Source organism: Parasteatoda tepidariorum, chromosome 9 (genome assembly GCF_982258835.1).
Source record: "Parasteatoda tepidariorum strain Cologne lab strain chromosome 9, Ptep-v5.0, whole genome shotgun sequence".
Lineage (NCBI taxonomy): Eukaryota > Metazoa > Arthropoda > Arachnida > Araneae > Theridiidae > Parasteatoda > Parasteatoda tepidariorum.
Genome location: NC_141763.1, coordinates 71,500,948 through 71,527,926, shown reverse-complemented (window position 1 = coordinate 71,527,926; position 26,979 = coordinate 71,500,948). Strand labels below are relative to the sequence as shown.

The 26,979-nt window shown below is 28.4% G+C and overlaps 1 protein-coding gene across 1 annotated transcript; it reads right to left on the bottom strand.

Annotated features, from left to right (window-relative positions):
* Nucleotides 1–229: 229 nt before the first annotated feature.
* Nucleotides 230–26,175, bottom strand: LOC122268224 (putative pre-mRNA-splicing factor ATP-dependent RNA helicase PRP1). The gene is made up of 15 exons (XM_087152110.1): nucleotides 25,974–26,175; nucleotides 24,637–24,681; nucleotides 24,042–24,080; nucleotides 23,390–23,495; nucleotides 20,534–20,701; nucleotides 20,212–20,402; nucleotides 18,542–18,743; nucleotides 17,449–17,625; nucleotides 15,313–15,567; nucleotides 13,782–14,040; nucleotides 11,367–11,558; nucleotides 8,220–8,342; nucleotides 4,259–4,449; nucleotides 1,722–1,891; nucleotides 230–528 (listed from the first exon to the last, which is right to left on the bottom strand). The coding sequence occupies exons 1-15, from the start codon at nucleotides 26,021–26,023 to the stop codon at nucleotides 408–410; spliced, it is 2,289 nt and encodes a 762-aa protein (XP_087008236.1). The 5' UTR covers nucleotides 26,024–26,175; the 3' UTR covers nucleotides 230–407.
* Between the last annotated feature and the right edge of the window lie 804 nt (nucleotides 26,176–26,979).

Here is a 26,979-nt window from a genome sequence, read left to right as displayed (position 1 = left end):
TAAAATTTTGAACTGAGTTGATTGTGTTAAAATATTCTATCCTACTTGTGAAATACACTTCATTGCAGTTACTGTATTTCTGATTATTTGAATAACTAATAAATACTGTACAATCTTCTGCACTTAAAGCAATTTGTTTTGCCGGAAGTTTTCTGGGTGAAAATTGGAGAACAGAAGGTAAACATTTAAAGGTGTAGAACAAAGAAGTCCAATAAAATAAGTATCAAACTAAATGTGATCTGCCTTTTAATGATAAAACAAAAATGTTCCCATAAGTCATACAAATTCAGAAATGCATAATTAAATAATGTACAAAAAAAGAAACACGTTATGATTCTATATTGTTACAAGTGAGTTCGCCATATGAGTTATTATCAATAAAAACAGTTCTTAAGAGACACAAAACATTAAAATCCTTCTTGGTAATTTCGAGTTGACATCTTGTTGACAAGGAATTCAAGCTGTCTCTTGGCTTCACAAGATGGGAAGCTATTCACATCATAATATAAGGATGCTATTTTCAGTAACCTTAAATAGAATTCACACACGTTAGACGCATAAATTGCAACAAAAGTGATTAAAATCAAATTCTAAAGCAACGGAAAGCTTTGTAATAAACTCAAATGTTCAGATTAAATTTTGTTCAGTTTGCTCACATAGATAAAAGAGAATATATAAATAAAAGAAATGTTTCACCACGCATCATAAAAGGGGGAAAAAACATCTGCAAAACTAATTTGTAAACAAAACGTAAATGAATAAAAGGAAAATAATTAATTATAATGTTTTATAAACTTATTTCGAGTAGATAGAAAAAAATACTTGGCAGAGCACAAAAACAAATTAAGTACATTACTTTCAAAAGACGTGGAAGGAATTTTTAGAAACATTAGAGGTTTATTACAAATCGATGTGCTTTCCTTTTTTATGCAAAGACTAACAATATTAATATTTCAATAATATAAAAATTAAAATGACAATTGCATAGAATCAGTTAAGTGTACTTAAATATTCCTTAACATTTTGAATGCCATGCTAATTTTACACGGCTTGCCCATCTGGCCAAACAGTAAATAACTACAAAATAAATTTGCAAATATTAGACAGATATTGCTAGTTTTTTAAAAGGTTTAGCATGACATATCTGAAAAAAGTTGAATTATATAAGCCTATGAATTGTTTAAAAATAGTGGTAGATAAAAATCTACTAAATTGAATTTATTAAATTAAGAATCACAATTAATAAACTACCACTTGAAAATATTTATTCGCAGTACGGAGCAAGTTGGCATCTCTGTGTATATGAATAAAACTATTTGTGTGTGTTCTATATGACGGAGCCACAATTTAAGTGCCCTACACGTAAGCTAGAATTTTAAACCAACTTTTCTTAACAAATCATGTTGGCTTTAAAATGGAGCAATAAATGTTATCTTTTCTAAAAAATGCCAGGTAACCTTTTAAATAAAAAAAAAATTAGATCACAAATGATTTTCGTAAGCACATGGCTTTTCTTCATTTTGAAGTTTTGTGCCATTTTCAAAATGAGCATAAAGGGCACTGGCTGAAGGTAGGCTTACCTTGCAACCATGAATAACTGTTACAAACGCAAAGCAGTTATGAAAATAGCATATTATTCCCCAAAGTGCGTAATTTCATATAAAGACAGACTTAGAAAAAAACAACCTCTTCAATTCAAAATTGTATTGAAAGACACATACCATTCTGGTTTAATATCTGTGACAGTTCGAATGTAGTTTTTGGTAGTCAAGACGAATTCATTATATACAACCCATTCTGGTTTGTGATCTAGACAAGTGGATGGGTGAAGCTGAACTATTTGATTATCTTTGATTGTAAGGTAATGGCCAGTTCTTTCAAGGTGAGCAACCTGAAAGAAGAAAAAAGAACCCATTAAAATATAACTATTTATGCTGGTTGCACAGGTTGTGCATCTGGGATGCACAACCTATGGCCCAAAAATGGTTCCCAAAGGTTTTTAATTTGGTCCCTGAACTGTCTAAATTATGAATAAAAATACAAAAGAAAAACAGAAAGTTACTAATTTAGTTTATAGCCTTTCTCAAATTATGAGAATGCGAAAATTTAAGATTCATTACGAAAGTTCTATTTATGCAATGGATTCAATGTTTACAGTGAATAATAACTTATAAATTTGTAAATTAAGTAAATAATTTCAAAATTCTAGCAACAGTCATCATATTAATTTGATACTATTCTGAACTATGGTGAAAGTTAACTTTAAGATTGAATGTAAAGTCCTTTTTTTCTTCTTGTAAGCCAATGCCTAGATAAATTTACCATAATTTGATCTAATAAGTATAATAGTTTAAATTTATGCAAAGAGAATCGAACTACTTCTAAACAGAATCTAAGTCTTTCTCACATGTTTATAGTTACAGCATTATCTTAATGTTGGCCCTCTGACTCTGTATTTTGTAGTTTTTACGGCCTACTACCCAAAAATGGTTGTGCTACTTTGCATAACAAGATTTCTAACATAAAATATGCCTCAGTTGAAAATTCAAACCAATAATAGAATTGAATTGATTTATTTTTTTAAAAAACTTTATGACAGTGCATGCTTATTAGATAGATAAATTTTATGGTATAATCACATGAAAATCCAGATTTCTTTGGGTATCATTACCATGAAAATTAAGTACCTGTATTATTTTTTTCAATATACTCTCAGCTATTATTACATTGTTGATTTCGATTATTTTTTCAAATTAAAATCCTAAAGTAAAGGCAGTATTTCGTTGTTATTCCTATGATATTACCTTCATTATGTGACATTTCATGATAAACATAAACAATGTTACAATGAATATAACTAAATTGTTTATTGTTATATTGTATTGTTATTTATGATTACAATTAACAATAATACAATATAAAAATGAACAAATAAGTTACATATTTTTTAAAGAATGCTTAGCCAATATGCAACAAATAGTAAATACAAAATTGTATAACATCATTAAGAATTAACTTTTTAGACTATTAATCATTAAACATTCTAAATTACTAATATAACAATATGATTTTCCCCCTAAATAACCAAAAACTACACAGGAAATTGTAGATGCAATTGTAGTGATATCTGAGTGAATTGATTAGGTTTAAACTTTATCCAAATCCTAACCTAACTTACCTAAATCTGCGTTAATACAATAAAACAGTTTGGGATAATTTAATTCAATACTTTTACATTTAGATGTAGCAATCTGTTTATATTTAAGTCCCAAAATTTGAATTAAACAATCTTGCAGATTTGTGAGCGAAACTCTTTAATGAACGAGGGAAAAAAATAGGTGAAATTTAGAATCACATCAAATTATGTTAATCATAAAACTATTAGCGTTTGCAGACACTATAAGTCAATTCTTACATCACTAACCATTCATTTAAATAACTATATAAGTCAGATTTAACATCTATAGGTTTATTGCATGAGTAACCAATATTAATGTTTAGAGTAAAGATTGTTGAAAAAGCTTTTTTAAACTTTTATCAGGAACAGTAGACTAGACAAATTCCTTAACAATGGAGAAAAAACTACTTTCTGCATTGTTTAAAGTAGGGGTGCACAACCTGTGCCCAAGGGCCACACGTCGCCAACCAACTGCTGATGTGAGCCCCGCAGAAGCTTCTTAACACAAAGAAAATTTTTCCTCCAAAAATTAAAAAACAAAAAAAAAATTATTGAGAATTTTAAATCTCTCTTTTTATAACTTTTTGATGTGCTCAATTTTTCCGCACGGTTTAAAGAAACCCAATATTTTTAGTATGATATTACAATACAAAAATTTCAATTCAAATTTCGTTTTTCTATTAGTCTTCTAGAAGATAAATTTGCAAGCACATTATATCTGCATATTTTACAAATATATTACTAAGTTAAGTCATAAAAAAGTTAGCATTTAGAACACTTATGTTTAATATGTTTGCCTCAAAATATCTAAATACGTGTGCGGCCCTTCGTTAGTTAACCAGCTGTGCACGTGGCCATTCACTGAAAAAGGTTATGCATCCCAAGTTTAAAGAATAAAACTGCTATTAATATGCAAAATATAACAGCATTTCTTAACAATCAAAGTTGCATTTTTTAACAATCAAAGTTCTTAAATTTCAATTTGTATTAGTTAAAAAATTTCTGAAATGACATAACTAAGAAACATTGATAACTAAGTCATCAACCAAAGTGTAGAAAATTATCAATTGAGATACTAACTTGCATGAAGAAGCCAGCAACCAGTGCTTTTCTAATATTAATGTAATAATCTTTGCTGCTGAATTCAGTAGATGTCCTTTTCAGACTGAATCTATCCATAATTCTAGATAATTGTTGACGGACATTATCAGCACTTTTCAAAGATCGATAATTGATGAAGTTGTCGTAGCACCATTGAGGATCCTCATGGTCTGAATTATTAAAAATATATACAATTAAAATATTTTAGAATAGATAAAGAACAAAAGCCGCTTTAATAAATTTCAACTTTAGGAACATTTACATAGTATATATACACATTTTTTCTACAACAAGTTTACATTTCAATTTTTTGACGAATTTAAAATTTTAAAAAAATATTAAACAAAGAATTAATTTTTCATAAATTATCAAAATTAACTACTTTAACAAAATTCAGATTAAATAAAAAAATAGAAAACAGAATAACCACAATCTGATAAATGATTGTAAAATAAATGAAAGTAAATTTTAGCCATATTGATATGAAATTATTAGTGTATAATACAGTAATTTTTTTAAAAATGTAATTAAGTATTGCTCTTTTCTGAAAATTAAAATTTCTAAAATGAAAGACTTATTTTGGTAGTTGGCAAGGCTGAAACCTTTAAACTAAAAACTTAAAATAAAATTATGGAAAAATGTGTTTTACTTAATCTAATAACGTAGAGCAATCCAGAAATGTAACAAATGTTGAATGAAATAATTGAAATTGTTTCAGGTATATTAATTGAAAAACTTAGTGGAAAAAAACAGGTGACATTTTTAGAATATTATAGTTGTAATTTATAATAATTCTTAATTAAGAACTTATAAAAGAACTATTTTAGAATTAACTATTTCAGAAATAAATAACTTCTAAGCTACTTCTTTATATTAATTTTTTTTCTCAAACAAGAATTGTTAATGAAATAAACTTTTAAAAGAAATAACAAATCTTACTGTTTGCAAAGATAATACGTACCACTGAAGGAGTTGAATAGGTATAACTTGTCAACCTTTTGTGTGCAACAAAATAGTTTTATGTGTTGTTGTTGTAAAAAAAACAAATATTAAGCAATACATATAAATAATTTTAAGCCAAATTGGAAATTTTCTAACTGCAAAAAGCCATAAAAAAGTTGAAATAACTAACAAGTGTGGCCATAAGATAAATTGTGAATTTCACAAACTCAATACTTGCAATGCTTTGCAATTATATGTATTACTATAAAGTTAATCTTGTTTATTTATCCTAGTCATGATAAATTTGCACATGATACATAAATTAAAATACAAATCAAACCATTAAGAAATTTTTTGCATTTTCAGGGGTCTATTTAGGTTTTTCTGAGAGGTACCTATTTTGTGAAAAATTAAAAAATTATATTAAAAAATCATCACAAAAATAGGGATTTATCGTTTCTTAAGGTATATAAAAATAAAATTTTAAGAAAGAGCATTTTGTGAAACTACCCTTTTACCTAAAGTTGAATTTGTGAAGCAGTGTTTTCACTACAACGCGAGAATCTCGCATATTTTTTCTTTTCTCGCATTAAAAAATGATTACCGCGAGAAATTCGCGCATTCTATAAACCAATTTCAAAATTCACGAATTTCTCGCATTTTGAAAAAAATTTCTCATTGCACAAATTTAGAATAAAATCCGTTACATTTTTCTTCCTGGATCTTTCATTATTTTCAACATCTGTCCATTATCTAGCTTCCCTATTTACCTGTATTGTTCAGAACCTTTAAGAACAACAGAACACCATCCCTCCGAAACACGAAACCTCTTTCAGAACGCATTTCTCTGCTACCACGCGTTTACCGTAGTTAAGGTTTCTCCATGTAAGAAGTTCAAATTTTTTGCCCATTAATGTAAGATGGACAAATGCCTTGTTAAGGCAATATCTTCTACCACGAAACGGACAAATGAAAATGAAACAAACGTGGGTAGAAACGATCAAAACGAAACAAACACTAATTTGAGTAACCTAATGAGAATAGCTGATGAAAAAGTAGATGTAGAACATTTTGCATATGATGATGCAGCAAAAATATTCAATCCTTAAAAATTAGAAGATGTTAAAAATGTATTATAATTAAAGAAATGATTTTTTTTCAAGTCTCTTTGTGCTTTTTATTTTTAGAAATCTCACTTAACTTTTTGAAATCTCACCCTGTTTTTGAGAAAGGGTGAGAAATTCTCACCCATTTTTTTTCTGCGATGAAAACACTGTGAAGGTACCGCTAAACGGTAGTAAATTCGGCCCGTACGAACCTCTGATTATATAATCATCCCCAAAAGTAAAAGTGTGAAGAAACATATAAAGAGAAAGCTATTGGACAATAAAAAAAGTAGACAGAAATTTCTAAAAAATTCAGAACAAATTTCCTTAAAAAGTTATTATACTGAACAATAATTTGTAATTTAACAAACTAAAAGAAAAAAAATCAAAAATGGAAGCATGAAGTTAGAGATAAATCGTGCTTCAAAATCGTGTGAATATAAGCTGCGAAATGCAATTCAGATTTGTAGTCATGAAGTCAGGTTTGCAATTAATTTCACTTATATGAATTGGAAATATTGTTTACTAATCATTATGTAAGAATTGTAATTAAATCATGCCCATATGAATTATAACTCATGCTTCACAATCATGTTATAACAAATAACAATATGCAAGAGGAGAATCTTATTAATTTGAAACACGATGAGATTCATAAATATGTTAGATCGCAATAATATTGTCACGATTCTGATTCCTCTCCCACGCATTAGATTGACCCCTGACCTGAGGGTCAGGGGGTGAGGGACACAGGAAGTGTCGTTCCCCTAGTGTGGGGGTGGAGTAAGGAGAAGTGAAGGACATTTTTTGTGAGAAAAAAGATTTGAAATTTAGATTGAAGGCTGAGACGAGAGAGACTGGATGCAGAGAGGGAGTAGGGAGCAATAGAGCTCCAGAGTTACGTTATGTAGTTTATGTACCTGTTGATATTTAACTCTAAATATAAAGACTAAATAAAATACTAAATTAAAATATTATATATGAAAAGCTCTTGTTATCCTTGGGAGTAAATAATTGAGCGAACAGAGGTTAAACCATCACACATAAAGGAGAGACGTCAGAAATATGAACTGCCAAGTGTAATTATGCTATCTGAATCGCAAACTCTGACAGTAGGGAACCGATTATCCGGAACGATCGGGACCATCGATATTCCGGATAACTGATTTTTCCAGTTTTCTGAATCGCTACAAAAAGCAGTTTTTTTTACTGTTAAACCCAACTAAAAAAAATAATATTTGGAAATAATCTTAAAAAGAAAAAAACGAAGTAATACACTAATCATTATTTCCAAAATGATAGTAAGGTAAACATCTTTCCAAAAAGAAAGAAAAATCCTAAAATCTTATGAGGAATTATTATTATTATTTTTTTAAATGGCGGGAAAATGTATCGAATTTCGTTCCGGTTTTTTGGTTTTCTGATTTCCGGATAACGGGTTCTGGACTGTACTATAAAATACAAATTATGATTTATTAATTTACTAGTTCTAATTTCAATTTCAATGACAGTCATAAATGCATTTAAGCTTAATAAAAATGGAGATAAAAAAAAGAGAAACATTAATTTACAGTGATAAAAAATGTCGAAATAGAAGCCTCAAGTTATTGTTGCACTTTGTGCAGTTGGGCACTGTACCCATTAAAAGAAAAGGTATTCACATCAACTGAGAATAGAAGAGTTAGCATGCTAATGAAAAAAAAAATTCCTTTTATACTTTCAAACGTTCATTTATACTTCCAGAAACGGGCACATTTTAAATATACATATTTTCAGAAAATAGATTAAACCATCAATTTTTTAGGCTGAATGTATTCCTGCCTTAACACTATAATAGTTAAATGTTTACTGTATAGATAAAAATAAATAAATACATAAAAGAGGAGACTTACTCTGCTTGAAGGCGTGATAAACATTTAGAAGAGTCAGGTGGTCTCCATCGATATGTGCAAATCTCATCTTAGCATCATCTGCAGCTTTCTTTGCTTCATTGGGTCTCACAAAGCACTGTGGAACTAAACAGTGTTGGGTGGGGGGGCCGCACAAAATACAAAGAGGAGCAGCCCCACATCCACTAAACTTAATGTGTATGTAAAGCAATACGCACATACCCTAAACAAGAACACTTGTTTAAGGTTTCTAGAAAAAGATGTCTCAAATAAATACACCTTTTTCAAGCAAACATCACAAAGTACTTTATCTTGAATTAACTCTTATCGGAACCCATTTTTGAGTAAGAGGGTAAAAATATTTTAAAAAATTAAAACATTAATGTGTGGAATGTAAAATTATCCCAAAGAAAAATTTGAGGTCAGATCTTTTAAGCAATGATTCAGAAACATACTTAAAACTTTTTAAAATGAATTTTCTAATAGCAAATCATGATAATTAGTTACGATAATTTTCCTAAATGATAAAATAAATGTATACTCATAGCACACTTAAAAAAAAAAATTTTTTTTTTACTATTATAAAAGCTATTTATATTTCTCAAAGAAAAACCTCGGCCTAAACCACAATTTCATATTAAATCTTAATGCAATCAATTTGTAACATATAATAAGTGTATAATCTAAAAAAAAAAAAAAGCTGTTGCATTTTTGAGTTTCAACTATCTTAACAAAAAAATTAAATGAACAGCCCACATTTAATTTTTAAAAAATGAACACTAAATACAAAAACATATGAACAATTTAATAAAATATTTTGTTTGAAGAAAGATGAAAAAACTAAATAACTAGATTTTAAAATGTTTTTAACATAATGGAAAATAAATCAGTAATTTTAATTCTTGTTTAAAATATTTATATTTATAATAACTGATATATATATATATATATATATATATATATATATATATATATATATATATATATATATATATATATATATAATTTTAAATTGAGAAAGCTGCAAACAATTTAAACTTTAAATGTAAAGTAAAATCTTTTTAACAGAAAATTTTCTTTTCTTATTTAACAATGAACGTTTAAAAAACTTTTGTCAGACAATAAAAAATGTTTAAAAAAAATTCTAAATCTGTGATAGTTCACACAAACGTGCATAAAATGTCACTTTTTAACTATGAAAATATTTTTATTAGTTTTAAAAATAATTGTTTCAAACATTATAAAACATTAAATTAGCATCAGAATTGAAAAAAGAAAAAAAATTAAATTTATGTAAACATTATAATTTTATCAAGTTATAAACACACTTTTACTGTAAGAGAGAAAAAAACTTTCTTCATAACAAAAAGTAGCATTTAAAATATAAAGTGGGATTATTTACACAATATGGAAACTAAAAAAGACATTTAAATAACTGATGTCTCTGGCAAAGCGATATCTAGGACTTTATGATGAGAGCTCTTTATGGAATACTTTAGAGGCTAGCCCATTCACAAGTTACTGATATCGGTTGCAATTCACAATTAGCTTTGACGATGATGTGTAATGAAATACTTTTACAAACATTAAAATAAAAAAACTATGAAAACATTAAATTCTTGGTAGTTAATAAAAATAATTTCAATTAAGCTGTAGACATAGCTATTTAATTTATATGTAAAACGGGAAAAACATGCAGAATCTTTTAAAACACTAAATACTCTAGCCACTCAATAAATAAAATAATATTTAAAGGCTGAAGTAAAAAACGGTAATTTAGGTTTAAATATAGGATGCTGCGGGGATATCTTTAACAAGAAGACCTTGGCTCACCTTAAGCTGTCGAGCCAAATGCGATGACAATGAAAGGTAAGATATATTGTAAATAAATATTTAGATTGTATAATATACATGTTATATTGCGTTAAACAAATCTGGAGCTAACACCAATTTCCATAGTTGGAGGGGGCAACTAATAACTTTTAATTGAAAATTAAAATATTTACATTCTTATAAAATGTAAATAGAGCTCAACAAAATATTTGCCAAAAAAGTAAGTAGAATAAGTAAGTGGGAAAAAATGAATAAAAGGGGGAACATTTTAGAGCAATCATAATCTACTGCTGCCGCAATTGTTTTTTTTTTTTTTTTTTTTGTTTTTTTGTGTGTAATGGTCAATTCTTACAAAAAACTGGAATTATAAACTACAGCTCAAACTGGCTTACTGGCTTCACCATAGTAAGCACCATAAGCAGAGGTTAAGTAACTTGCCATTAGTTTTTAAATAAAAAAATTTCGGTAAAAAAATCCAGATGCAAATTGAAAATAAGCCATATAAGCGCAATCCCTCACTCCGTGGTTCCACCTTGCAGTGGTGAGTTGAACCTAGAGAGCTAAGAGGAATAGAATCAACCATGACGGACAGGTCACTCGTTAGACACCTGTAGATATTTAGACTTTAACAAATCAGGACAAATCTAATCTAGTAATCTTTGAAAGGAAAATTTAAAAAGAATTTTTGGACCAATTCAAGTAAATAATAAGTTGAGAATAAGAAACAATAGTGAATTGACCATTTAATCAAATGAAAAAATATAATTTGTTTTTTTAAATTCAGGCATTAGGTATGGCTGAGGAATATTGAAAGATTATATAATAGAAATCTAAGAAAACTTTTAAAATGGAAACTTGAGAACAAAGGGAAAACCAAAAAAAAAGATGGTTGAATGATGCAACAAATGATTTAACCACCTTGAAGGTGAAAAACCTGGAAGTTGAATGCCAAAAATAGGAAAATTTGGAGCTACATTGTTCGGCAGTAAATGGATAACAGCAGGCTGTAGTGCTATACAATAAAATAAACCAATCTGATAATACTAAACAAAAAATTGTAAATTTAGCCAGCAAGTAGTATAGTATCTAGATAAATTATTAACAGAAATTTTTGCACAGCTTTTGCAAGAATTATGGTCTATTACAGATAGCATTTTCACCATTAATACACACTGTTGTTTAATTTAATGCATTCATAGTTTCTATACTAAAAACTCAACAATTTATATTGAAACTAATAATTAAAAAGATTACAAATCAACACAATACATTTAAAAATAATAAAAATTTTATTTTCTAAGTAAAATTCCATAATACCTGATAACATAGCAGTAATTGAAAGAATTTCATTGGAACAGTTAAAGTCACATGATGAGATAAGCATTTTAGCCAGCTGTGGATCTAATGGAAACTCGGCCATTACAGCTCCCAGATCTGTAATATCTCCCTCATCGTTTAAGCTTTGTAAGTAGTTCAACAGCTCTAATGCCCTCATTAATGTTTCAGGAGCTAAAAATTAAAGTAAAAGTTTGTTCCCATTACAGTGCAATTCAATCAATTTTAAAAGTTATATTTTACATGCCAGTACATCACATCATATCCATAAAGATAGAATATAAGTAGAAAATGCCCACTGCAAGATAATTCTTGTCTCCAGAGTAAAATCATGTGACTGGGGGATGAACTGAGAGAAATTTTCAACTCTCAGTTTCTCCTTATCATTTCAATGGACTAAAATCATCACGGGAATTTTAAACTTAAAATATAGTGGCATATTGTGCTGCACTTGCATACTTGACAACTTATAAAAACAGGTAACAGCAAAATTTTTTATAAAGAATTTAATGAAGCTTCATGGAAATAAATTGAAAAGCAGAATTACATTACAAATAAAACAAATACATCACAAAATTGCAATGTTATTAAAATAATAAGCAAATTCCTTTTAATTTGTTTAAATTTCAGTTATGTTTAGTGATTTAGAAAAAGTAAATAATAAAAATACATCTCAATCATTTCAATATTAGAAACTAATATTTATAAAATAACTAAGACTTATCAAGCAATAATTTCTAAGGAACAAAAAAAGCTTTTCCAATAGCCACCAAAGTTAAGAGCAGAAATTTGCCCTTTGTTGAAATTTATCATATCTTATCATATTTCAAGCTAATATTTAAATTATAAATTTATGAACTGAAAATCGTCAACTAAAATTATTATCATAGTAATGCTACTTTAAATAGGATTTTATATATTTCATAGATAAGTTAATTTATCGATTTTTGGAATTACAATTGCTTTATTTACTAAATAAAAACTTTCGGCATGTTCTTTTTATTCTTCTTTACAACATTATATGAATCTCAATTACTAAATTTTATCCATTCTAAAATTCAAATCTATCTTGCAAGTAAATATAAATGGATACAAACTTGTGCAACTTCAAAAAATGTGTAAACTTCAGCTACTTCAAAAAATTATTATTTAATATTAGCTTTTTTTTTTGAAAATGGACGACAATTTTACTAAAATAAGTTTTAACAAAGGTAACAATTTAACAAAGGTAGTTCAAGTTTTTTTTGTTGCTAACTTTCAACTTTTGAAGTTATCATAAACTTCTCATTTAAACTATTGAAGTTATAATAGGAAAAAACCTAGATATTTGACTTCAATTATAAATATGGACAGTTGTTTTGTTAGTGTAAATTATGCAAAACATTCATTTTTCGAGTGGAAAGAAAATTGAATTTTATTCCACATTAAAAACAAAATTACTTTTTTCCTGATCCAATATATGCTTAATTGATTGTAGTGAGATTAATTCAATGGAACATGTGTGTTTAACTTAAAATCGTAACACTTATCAAAAACTAACTTCACAATCATTATATAAAATGTATTAATATAACATACCGTATATTCCGGCGTATAACGCGCACTTTTAATGCGAAAAGTAACATTGGAATTTTCGGATGCGCGGTATACGCCAAACATAAAAATTTATAGATTAAAAAATTTAAATATAGAAAAATACTTTTATTTTAAAGAAATGACATACCTTTACCTATATACTTTATTGATTTTCGTTATTACGTAAATAGTTCATTATGTTCGTCTTCCTTTATTTCTTTAGGCACGTCATCACAATCTGTTTCGTCTTCATCATCTGTGTTACCCTCATCCATAAATAAACAGTCATCTTCTGATCCATCCAGATTATTTGAAATGTTGTATTTTTTGAATGATTTTCTAACCATCTCAGGCTTAATTTCATCCCATACATTTAATATCCACTGTTTCCAAACTTGCATGACGCATATGTCCTCCTTTCGTAAAGGTTTTCTTGCCCTCCAACATCCAAGTGTTCCACTGCTTTTTTTAAAATTGCTTTAAATGGTTTGCTTAAGCAGACGTTCAATGGCTGAACTAATGGTGTCAATCCGCCCGGAATAACTGCCATATCGGTGTTACATACTTTCAAAACAAAACATGTCCCACACAAAAAGGCTTTCTGGTTTTCTATAGATACTAGACGAGATATTGCACATGTACAATCCAAATTTTCGTGCGCGTTATACGAAGAGTATACCTTAAAATTAAAAAAAAGTTATTGGAAATTACGGGTGCGCGTTATACGCCGGGGCGCGTAATGCGCCGGAATATACGGTAATTAAAAATACTTAAATATGCACATCACAAATATTCTCAGATTTCAAATAAAAAAGTACTAACCAGGAGGGTCCATAAAATCAAAGTGAACCAAATCATCAATACCAAGCTTCTTTAATTGCAGAACAACAGTTCCGAGATTAGAACGCAAAATCTCAGGGTATGTTTGTTCCTGCATTTCAGTCTTGTATGCTTTTTCAGTGTATAAACGAAAGCATTTCCCAGGCCTAGTTCTACCAGCTCTTCCAGCACGTTGCTGAGCACTAGCTTTACTAATAGGTGATACTAACAAAGATTCTACTCTGATCCTAGGATTATACACCTGTGAAAAAAGAATATAAACATGGATTAACAATAGTTCAAATTTTTCAAAAGACAGAACTAATTTTTAGACGCCAGTGCATCATAGCAGTCGTTCATAATTTTCCAAATATGGAACCCCAAATAATCAATGTTCTTTCGGTGGAACCCTAACTTTTTGAACAAAGTATATGAAGACAATTGTGTATGCATTAACCAATAAATGACTATTTTATTATGAAAATACTAATTTAAGAGAAATTAAATTTCTCCATCAATTTATTATTAAATTAAGCTTTAATGTTAGGTTGCAATCCAAGAGCCGAATCTAGAATTTTTAACTGCAACTATAATAAAGGAATAAATTAAGAAAATAAATGAATAAAATAGTTTCTGCTAATATGAAGTGTTATGAACACTTGAAATGGTTATAAGGGAAACATATCTTCATTAATGAATTTAATTATTTTATTGGAATTTGAAAAGTGTGAAGGAAAATACTAATGCAATTTTTTTTCCATAAATGCATATCTTTAATATTTTTTCAATATGTTAATAGAAGAATAATATTTTTTCATTGGCATTTTTTAAATAATTTTACAAAGACCCCCAAAATATTAAGTAAATTATGAACTATTGAACAATCTAAATATAATAACAAGCTAGATATATTTTTTATTTTAAAAAAGGCACAATTTCTTGACACCCCTTTAACTCCGTGCATAGAACTGTAGGGTTCTGTGGAACATCATTTGCGAACCATTGTGTTTTAGAATGGAAAATAGAATTAATTACTCTTTGTCTTACTGAAATTACAAAAAAATTATTAAAGTGCTCAGATGTAGGAAATAAAACAAGCATGCAATTATGCATGCTTATTAAATCCTATTATATTCCAGCACAATACTCAAGTGTCTTTCAGTTATTGAAAACAAATATCTGCCATTTGCTTAAATGTTATGTTCGAAAAGAAAAATTAATAGCTCCCATAAAATATTTAAACTTTCAGGTTTGTATAAAAAAAATAATAAAAAAAAGGATATATATATATATATATATATATATATATATATATATATATATATATATATATATATATTATATGCTGTTTTAGTTTTATAGGGATATTCGGGGGGCCGGGATTAAAAAATTAATAGAAATTATGAAATATCCATTGCTGAATTTTACTGCAGTTTACTAACCAGTATAGCATTGTTATAATAAGACATTCCTAATGCTTATAACAAGGAATATATTTTACATTTAAAAAAAAAAAAACTAAAAATAACCATACCTTTTGTTTTGCAAATCCAGGATCAATCACAAAAACTACACCATCAATTGTTAAAGATGTTTCTGCTATATTGGTTGATACCACAACTTTCCTCCCAATTGCACCATTAGGTTTATTTGGAGGAGGAGGTTCAAAAATTTTCTGTTGCAGATTTGGTGGTAAAGTGGAGTATAGTGGAATACATTTTAATTCTCCAACTTCAGGACCCAATGTATCAAGCTCTCTTTTGATTCTCTTGCAAGCTTCTTCAATTTCCTAACATATACAAATTGTATTGATTTCAGAAATAGAATTACATGAATTTTCAGGAAATAGGTCATTTCAATGAAATTCTATATCACCTTAATAATGAAAACAAAAAATTATAAAAATGTTCCTTAAACCACTTTTTTGTTGCAAATAACAAAATTTCTGCAGGTGAAAAAAATATTCTCAATTGCACCTTCACATTATTTTTTTGAATTGAAAAAGAATAGGTGTCATCTGGGATTGATCTAAGTCTTATTTTTTTTGGTGCCCATCTTTGAGAAAAATGGAAATAAATTTTTGGAAAATTTCTTATTGAAAAATATTCAGTTTTAGAAATCCCTACTTTTTTTTAAATTCTGATTTCTTTCTTTGTTAAAAGCAAAACATTAATTTACATATAACAGTTTAATATTAGTGAAGCATCATATATTTATTTGGATTTAAAATTCAATGAATTCAATTTTAAAAACTGATATTGATGGTTACATCATAGAATTAGGATACTTTGTACTGATATAGTCAGGTTTATTTTTTAATTAGAAAATCTTAGAATTGTTTATTCCTATTGGTACTTTAGTAAGTTATCACAAATTCTTCAATTCCCAAGTTTGCTGTATATCTATTAAAGCAGAGAGCATAGCCAAATTTTTCAACAAAAAGTTAGCACCTTTTCAGCACTTTTCAAGCACTCAAAAAATATTTTTAAGGACTTTAAAAAATATCAGAATTAGACAGGGTTGACAAGTTTCTGACAGATGATGGTTTTACTTACAGTGACGAAGACAATGGCTTGTCACAAACGATGAAATTAACAGGAAAAGGGAAATTTTCTTTCACTAATAGAAAAAAATTTATAATGTTTAGTTGGTCCCCATAATCAGCAAAAATTCAAGAGATTTTTCGGTTCTATTACACAGGATTGAAAATGAAGTCTGGAATAGAGAATCTCTTGCAAAATGGAACAGGGTCGCACATGAGAGTTAAAAATCCTTACCACTGAATGCAGCTCAGTATATCAGGGGTGATTGTGAGCCCAAGTCAAAATTCCGGAAAATTTCTTGAGTTTTAAAAAAAAAAAAAAAAAAAACAGTAGATTGAAAAAAATTTAAACAAGGGTTTTTCCTTTTTCTCAATATTTCTCAGTTAACTTAAAATATATTTAAAATTTTACATATACCTATACCATTTACACATACCTATGGTGACCTAGAGAAGTAATTAAAATTTACAAATATGTCTTTCTTTCTCGAGTTTATGATTATAATAACTATTTACTGATAAAAATGAATATTAATCATGAATATAAGCTTATAAAGTATCTCTCTGGATCTCCCTTAGAAACAAATAAAATAAACTGTCATGATCAATGATTTTTTGAAATGTCTGGACCTTCGAGATCACTGTCAGCGAAAAATCCAGAAATCCGGATTTTTTCCGGAGCACAATCAGCCTACAAGTGCGGACCCACAAGTATTTCATCAAACATGTAAAACAAACGGTGTTTTAATACACTACTGACTGGCGGTACGCCGAAATAGATTGGGATTGAATTAATTGTGAAAACGTTGAATAGGAAAATGCGTTTTTGCTCCTTTCGGAAAAAGGAAAATTAAGTACTTTTAAAAACACCCATGGAAAAAAGCACCCTTAAGTCCTTTAAAAAACAAAAATAAGCACCTTTAAGCACTTTTTAAAAACACTACACACCCTGTAATGGTTTTAGTAATAAATCTCAACATTTCACTCCTATCCAAAACTGAATTAAATACAGATTTTCAGTTTATTTAGTCAATGCTTCAGAACAAAGCAGACTTGATATCAATCACAACAGTTTCAAAATATATCAGAACTACTTGCATATCATAAAATTAAAATAAAAAATACTACCTCTTGGCCTGTTAAAAATAGTAAAATATCTCCTTCTGTTTCTTCACACATATGAATTTGAATTACAGTTCGAATAGAGGCTTCAAGATAATCTCGTTCAGGTTCTGGGGTATAAAAGATTTCAACAGGATGTGTTCTACCAGGCACAGTCATTAATGGTGCATGATCAAAATAATTCTAAAATATTAAGTAAAAAAATATTTAAAACGAACTTACAGTGAAAAAAAAAAATTATATAACATAGTAAATTATAGCTAATAAAAATGACTTTTACTTTTTAATTAACATCAACATAAAAACAATTTAGAACTGAAAAACTCAATTGAAGTCTACTTTAAGTCAACTAACACTTTTCTTTTTATGATTCAACTACATAGAGAGAAAAACAAAGACAGGACAACTGGATTTATAACATTAACCATAAAAAAATTTTATAAATAGTTCTAAAATAGAATTTTGCAAATAAATGGAACAAAACATAAAGGAACATAATAAATTGGGCACCTGGCTGTTTTTTTTCTTTTTTTTTTTTTTTAATTTTTAGAAAAGTAATGGAGAGTATTAAAATACCATCTGCGATCAACTTACATAGAAAATGTAAACATTACTTACATAGAAAATGTAAGTAATGTTTACAAATGTTTTACAAGATTTAAGTTCAAAAGAAAAAAAATATTTGCAGTAATCAAATATGATTTCACAATAAATTAAGATCAGATTTACAACATGCTATCAGGTTACTCCATAAAAACTATTTGCATCAAATTTAAACTTAGCTCTCAAGCAGGATGGCAATGTCGAAAGTCATTGATAACTGGTGTTTGAAGCAAAGCTTTAATAATTTATAAGCAAAATGCTAGGTTTTGGAACAAATTGGACAATTATTTTTATTTAAATTTTTCAATCAGGCCAATTTTGTGGTAAAATATCTGCTTTTGCTCCAGTTTTAGTAAAGGCAATTGACGATTTTGAACAAAAAAAAAAATTTTTTTTTTTTTTATAAAACAACAATCATATTTGAAGCCAGTTAGTTGGCAGGTCCATAAAACAAATTAAGAAAAACATTCTTTAAAATAAATGACAAGATCCAAACCTGAAATTTTCCAGCATCAAGAGTTGCACTCATGACAACTATTTTCATGTCTTTACGTCTAGACACAACCTGTTTTAAAACGCCCATTAGAATATCAGTAGCCAATGTACGTTCATGAGCTTCATCAAGAAGTACAACCCCGTAAGCTTCAAGAAGAGGATCGCTCATGGCTTCACGGAGCAACATACCATCAGTCATGTATCTGAAAAATTAATAAGGCCTTAAATTAATACGAAACAAAATTTATTACTTCAGCTAAGAGAAGAAGGAACGCAACAGTCAGATTAATGTTTTGAAAACTCATGGCCGTGGGAAGATACCCCAATAAATAAACTTATCAAAAGCACAATAGCAAAAATAAAATCATTATTTTAATATTAATATCATACATCATCACTCAGATTAGTTGTAGAGATACAATAACTAGACATGGATAATAAAAAAATAATTAAAACTACAACTACAGTAGAACCCTGTAATTCAAGAAACAGACAAATCTGCCAATTTGAAAACTCCTTCCAAAAAATTATAAATGAGAAGATTCTTTAAAAAAATATACAAAACATAAAAAAAAGCAAAAACTTAGTGAATAATACAATGCAAAGACAAAAGAGGGACTTCTCAGTTATTGTTGATGATTAAGAAATACCATAATCTCATAAAGTTTGATATAGTTTAAATAGGTAATCAACACTGATTAGTGCTGCAATACAATATTGAAAATGTTACCATTCAAATGACTGAACCATAATTCAGAAGAATATGGAACTGCAATAAAGCATTATTTTATGTTTGTAATTTGTTTACCACATGAATAAGACTAGCAATACACTGTCTAGTTGAAAGTGATCAGCTAGTAACACACTTTTCTTTCATATTTTGAAACAATATGGGTAAAATCCAGGTGCATTGCAATATAACATGACTGGTAGACGAATCTTTGCTTTCAATTAGGGTAACAGAAATTGTGGGAAGGATTTATTACAGTTTAAATTTAGGATAATTCAGATTTTTTAATATTCAGAACAGGTAAGATATAAAGAAGTTCAGAGTACCCTGTTCGACTGCACTTATTACAATGGCTACAATTATTTGTTCAGCTTGTATTCATATGTTGTTGTAAATGTTAGATTGAAAACTAGATTAAGATTCTTTTCACACGAGACATTTGTGAGTAAAGTTTGAATCATTTATCCAAACTACCTTTAACACAATTATTAGAATAACATTTGAAAATATCAATTAATTTAAATGTCAAATGTAACATCAGATAAGACATCTTAATAGGTATTCACTTTTTCACAGGCAATAGTAATATAAGTATAATATAAAAATGTAAGTTATTTTGAGCAAATTCTCTTCAAAAACAATTAGAACCTTTATATTACAGTTAAAATTTAATGATTTTAAAAACCAATCAGTTAGGTAAAAGAAACCTACCGATGATACAACAACATACAACTTATAAAACTTTCTAAAATTGCAAGAATAAATTTCTATTTGGCATTTTCTTTACAAAATCTTTCAAAAAATTTTAAGAAAAACTCAAGACTAAACAGAAAATTCATAGAAACTAAAACAATCTAAAATTTAAATATACATGGAGTTTTCAGTAAAGTTAAAAGACAATTAGAAACTTAGATAAAAAAAAAGAACATTAAAATACATACTTTAATATTGTTTTCATAGATGAACAATCTTCAAATCGAATGCTATAGCCTACTTCTTGTCCTAGCATGACATCCATTTCTTCAGCAACTCGAGCAGCTACACTCATTGCTGCCACTCTTCTAGGTTGGGTACAAGCCACACCCTTTCTTATACCTTGTTCACGCAGCCATTCTACACACCATTGTGGAATCTGAAATAATGTAAATATTTTTAATTAATATTATAAACAAAATGTAGAAAATATTTAAAAAAAAAAGAACAGCTAAAATAAATAAAAGTGGCTTTCAAATTTAATTTAGAAAAGAAGTAAAAATAAACTACCTGTGTTGTTTTCCCAGATCCAGTTTCTCCCACAAGTACCATAATTTGATTTTTCTTCAACATCTCAAAAAATTTTGGTTTATATTCCCACACAGGTAAAGTTATTCGCTTTTTGAACAACTCATAGTAGTGTCCAGTGTGAGGCAAGCCATTAAATTGATTTATAGACTGAAAAAAAGACAAAATATCTAAATAATGCATAGTTTTCAAATTAATACACAATATAATTCTAACCAATTAACTACATTCCATTAATAAGCCTAAAGTTGATAAAAAAAGCTATAGTTTTCACAAGAAGAAAACTAATTATATCCTTACTCAAAAGGACAACTGTGAAATTACACAATATAGGGCAAATTATAATTGCCTGCAGAGTTTCAGAAAGCTATAATAAAAAACCTTGCTTAGTTTGCAAACCTTGCAATTCCAGCTTTAATTGACCATTAAATTGACCAATATGTTTTTAACAGTTAATAATTCTTGAAACTCCTTGACAATTTTTCAACACACCTTCATAATTTTAAGTTTATAAGTCAAAGATTTTAAGCAGCAAAGCAAGATGTAACGTAAAGTAAAAATTGATAAAAAAAATCACTTAAAATTGTAATAGCTCACAAATTGGAATTTTGAAAAAAAACATATGTTGAGTATGAACATTGCAGCAAATCAAATTTTAACAAAGTAGTTGCTTTCCTAAAGCCAATAGAAAAGATCATACGGTATTTTGAAAGAAAAGTTAGTTAATAATTCTCGAACTAAATAACATATGGTCAATTTTCATTTCATCTAAATCCCTGTACACTTTTCAACACACCATAGTATTTTCAAGTTTTGTAGTCTTATAGTTCTTGGCACAGTGAAACAAAATGCAATGTTAAGGTAAACACCTAAAACACAGTTGGCCTAAAACCTTCTTCAATACAGTAGTTCTTCAATTACATTGCATTAGAGCTGCACAAAGGGCTACTCGCGACACTCTAGGGAAACATAGCTAATGATAATTCAGAGATATGCTATCATAATTTTGATCATCAACAGAGTGGATGACTATCCTCAGCCTGACAACCTACTTGCAAAGCCTAACAATTCACGGTAGAACAGCTTGAGGAGGAATGGTAAGCAAAAACACTCAACGTTAAGTTCATAAGAGTACTTTCAGCAAACTAAATTTCAACACCGTAGCTGCATCCCTGCAGCGACATGCAAGTTATTTTTTCTAACAAGTTCAACACTAAGTAATTCTTTAATTATCAAATGTTTATTAATTTTTTTGTTTAATTTCAACTCAATATATATTTTTAGATACACCATAGTCTTTTTAAGTTCTTAAGCCATAATCTTTACACAGTTACACAAATTGCAACATTAAGATGAACATCCAGAACAGCATCGGCTTCCCTTATGATTTTTCAATATATAGACACAGAAATCAGTAAATGGTGTACACATTTATCCAATAACGAAAGGTAAATCAAGCGGATGACGATTGTCAAAGTTTATGATTCACTAGAGCAGAATAAACTATGATGTACACATTTTTCAGCAGCATGTAACATAGCTCGATTATATTTTTAATAAAACTAACAACTCAATCAAAATTTTTTAACAAAATTAACAGAACAGAAAAGGTACAGAATGAATTTCAAAAGCAGATTAATAAACATACAGAACAATTCAACCAATTCCCTCAACATAAATAAGCCTTTACTCCTTAATCTCAAACATCAGGAATAGAAAATAAGAAAATTTAGTCCAGAGTCCAAAGGACCAATAACTAAGATTTCATTAATTCATGCACCTGGTATTTTCATTGGTCTATTCACATGTCTCAAAGTTTTTCTCCCTTTTAAAAAAAACACATTTAAAAGGCATAAGACCAAAATCAATTTAACAAGAACACAATTGTAATTCTTGTGAACTATACTGCAATGGAATTATGTATATTTAACATTGCAATTAAAACTTTAATTCACATTAATAGAAGTGTTAAATGTTGCATATTTAGCACAAACAGATCATGCATTCAGTATGAAAAAAAATTTTTAACGTGAAAATAGCTGAAAATCATTAAGTGAAAAACAATCATACAGGAGTATGCTATTTCGTGAAAAATACTTCTTCAGCATGACAGCCCCTTACAAGCCTTGGCTGCCTCAACTACGCGTAGCCTCCAACGCCTCCTATCCATGGCGACTTTTTTCCAGTTGTAATCTTTGTTACTTTGAGATCTTTAGTAGTGCCATCTAGTTGGAGGTCTTCCTCTGGTCCGAGATCCATAAGGATTTTTAAAGGTGACGATTCGTAATGCATTGTTTTCTGGACCTTTCCAGATATGACCAAGCCATCTTAATCTATTGCTTCGGATGACCTGCACTATCTGTGGCTGTCCATAGAGTCTATATAATTCAAAGTTGTATTCAACAACAGCCTCTTTCCTGTACTTGGCCAAAAATATTTCTAAGAATTTTCCTTTCAAAAACACCAAGAGTACGCTGAGTGTATGCGTTTAGTGTCCATGTTTTACTTGCATAGAGCAATACAGGTAGAATAAGAGTCTTATAAATTTTAATTTTGGTTTTTCGACTTAGTAGGCTTGATCTTAATTTCTTTCTTAGTCCAAAGAAACTCTTGTTTGCCATTTTAATTCGGTTGTCTACTTCGTGAGAAATAGACAGAACAAAAAACATCATTTCTTTAAGTTAGGTCAATGGTAATCAGTTGCTGATACAGCAGATCATGAACAATCATTTCCTGGTGGTTCATGTTAAATTTTAACGGTTTTGATTCAATGGACATCAATAATTTCAAGAACATATTAAAATAAATACATATACATCAAAACCTTGCAATATTTACCTTTATAGTTTGCCCAGTAGGTGGAAGGGGATTTTCTTGGTACAGAGCACTATTGGGACTCTCCCTTCCTTTGTTTCTACCAGACTCTTCCCCATTGTTTTCCATCCTATCAGTAATTTATAAAAAATATTTACATAAACTTTTTAACAATTTACATATAATTTCACATTTACTTTATTTAATTATTCAAGATTTAATTGGTTATTAATGTAACAATATATGATATAAAAAAATTAAGAAATAACGTCAAACATTTCTATCGTTAACGAACTCTCTTTAAAGAAGTATTAAAAATAAGTATCAAACATCTCGTTAAAAGCTTGATGTTTTCTTATACTTAATTAGAATCTAATTAAGTTTGGACATTTTATGTTTACAAAGTTTACAAGTGTTACAAAGTTTATGACAGCAAAAAAAGAATGAAAACATTGCTTTAACTTATGAAGCATTAATTTTATGCTATTATATGCACATAAAAAAATAATATTAATGAAGTTTAATAAAGGCAAACGCTTGGGAAAAAAAAAGGAAAGCTAGGAAAAACAGCTTACAAATCTTAAATAAAAGCTGATATAATGTCTTACCTATATAAAAATAGTTATAACAATAAAGTTAATTACAAAAAATATTACAAAATACTTGAAAATCATACTTAGGTTTCTTGACTGCTACAGAATCTTCATCATATTTCCTGTAAATACAAAAATAATAATTAATTTTAAAAACCTATTTTGAGTTAAAATATAAAAAACTTTTCAAAGACAACATTAACCCATTGACGGTTCTGCAAGTAAAAAGTCTCGATTCAACTTGCAGTCGTCTCTACGTAGCAAAACTAGTTTTTCCATGTTAGTAGATAGGGGAATATTTATTGCTAAACCACCCATTTTTAAAAATGCTTAAATCACCATTTTTTAGCAAATTTTGCCCATTTGCTAAACCGTCAGCAGGTTAAAAACAGAATAATCAATTCCAGCTTATTAAATTTGCAGATTATACCAGCCTTTTCATAGTATTTGACAATAAATTTGATTTTATTTTCTTAAAAAAAATATCTAGCATTGTTAAATTTATTAAATATTATATTTTCATCAAGTACACACAGTCGTAAAAAACTAATTCCTGGGATTTAACAAAGCATTATGAAAAAATTATTGGTAGATTTAACTCATATGAATTGAAAGATTTAATTCATAACATTTAAGAAAATAAAAATAAATAAATAACAGAAAATTGATATCACAAACCTTTTAGCATCATCATCATTCTTTAGACTTGGACCATCATATCCTCTGCGATTAAAATAATTCATCATTAAAATAAATAACAAGGAATAAGATTCTTTAATAAAATAAGATACACTTATTAGAACTGTGTTTCCATAAGTAAAAACCAATAGAATAAGCAGCAATAAGTCTTAAATATAAGCATAATTAAGAACAAAGTTTCATGAATTTAAAAAAAAATTTAAACAATAAAGTTGGTATTTAAAATGGCAGTAGAATACAGAAATTTGTCAAAATGAACCTAAATCCGATCTTAATGTCCAAATACGTTGATGTAAAAAGAGAAAATTTCCTTTAAACATATCACTAATTTAAATAATTCTACAAAAAAATTAGTGTTGTAAAATAAAGGTATTTCATTATAAGATAAATTTAAGCTTAGTTTTTAACCTAAAAGTTAAGTTTTTTTGCATTTAAGTAAGTATTTATAAGGTCAATCAACATCTTTTACAATATCCATTCAACACTTGATAAAATAAAAGCACATCACTTAGAGTTAAAATATTCATTAAATTTTTTATTGCAGTAATAAGTTAATTACATTGCATTACTTTAGACATCTTTGAAGTATGCTACATCTAAATCTTTAGAACAAAAAATAAAAAACTAGCCTTACAAAGATAATTTTATAAAAATGTGTAAAAAAAAAAATAGGTAATAGTTTATAAAAAGGTATCCCTCGTAATTTGATAATTACTTATGTTTTGGCAGAAAACAGGAAAAATGACTAAAAGGTAAAATTTCTAATAATAAAAAATCTTGATCAAAGTGATATAGTAAGGGCTACAGTTCCCAATCTAAGTTATACCCCATTTTACACCTTAACCAAAAATTTTAATTAGTAGTGAAACAACCACAAACGTCATTATTTGCCAGAAACGTACTATTGAAACAACCACAAACGTCATGCTATTTCATGCATTTAAAATATAAATAAAAAAGTTTACCTTGGTTTAAGCCTGCAAATATACAATTCAAAACCATAAATACCAAACTCTTAGCTTAATTTGTTTTTTAAAAAAAAATACTACAAAATTCTGAAATATTATAAACATAACATGATTTGCAATCAACATATCGCTATAACCACAGCAAAATAAATTAAAATTTTATATTTCGGATATGTTTATCTCAGTGAATAAGAGATAATAGAATTTAGTCTATAATAATACGACGACATTCATAGAACTAATATTAAATTAAATAAAGAATGTTTCTAAGGCACAATAGCATTCCGGTGTCTAGCTTTTAAATGTCAACAATATTAAGCCTACTAATTTCATTTTATCTAAACTTACTTTCTAACAATTGGAGTATCAAGCTCAATTCGTTGCTTTTTTCGAGACATTGAATTTTCTTAAAAATTTTAAACTCTGCTGTTAATAACGTGTTCAATTTACGTAATAAATTAAGTTCTGAAATTTTTTGTCTACAATGCCCCGTCCATCAACATCAACAAAAATTTATTAAGTGGCTGTTGCCATAAAGCGTGGAGTGAACAAAAATAATAATCATAGTTACCACTTTTTAAGGATCATTCTTACTAACTGTACTCATCCGCATGCGAAGAAGACAAAATACTGAAATACCATTCTCGCTGTCCATGGACATTTCGCGTATGCAAATTGAATGAAAATTTGATGGGTGAAATACATTTACTTCTCTGAAAAAACAAACCGACCATATTCTCTGAATTGGGTATACTATAGCCTACGTAACAGATCGTGTTATTCCTACTAAATTTAACTAGTAAACAGCATTTTCTTGTTATAAGTCGCTACTCGCCAGGTTGGAATTGTATTAGTCTAGTTCCTTTGGAAATAATTTATATTGTTGTTTTAAAAACTTCCCTTTCTCCTATTTTCTTTTCCTTTTTTGCCCCTCCACATTAATTAATTAATCAAAAATATTTACAGTTCTACTGGCCTTGCATGCGATTGAGATGAAGACAGTACATCGGAGCATCCAGGGTTAAAGCAAGATTCTCACCCGCAATCACCACGCTTCAATGCATTCAGCGGAACAGAAGCACCGCTTAGATAATAAGGCCCCTAAATACAAGCTGTGGCTATAAATGTCCATGACTATAACAACGAAACTTTTGAGATCCTGGTTTTGAAGGACCAACAACATCCAATCTACAGAATGTACATCAATTCTAACATTGGCAAAGAAACTATCGTGGCTTGCATTTTGACACAAATCAACTCAATCGTGGCTTTCGTTTTGACCAATGTTACCAAAAAAAAAAAAAAGAAACAAATACTTATTGCACTCATATTATATAAAACATAGAATAAATTT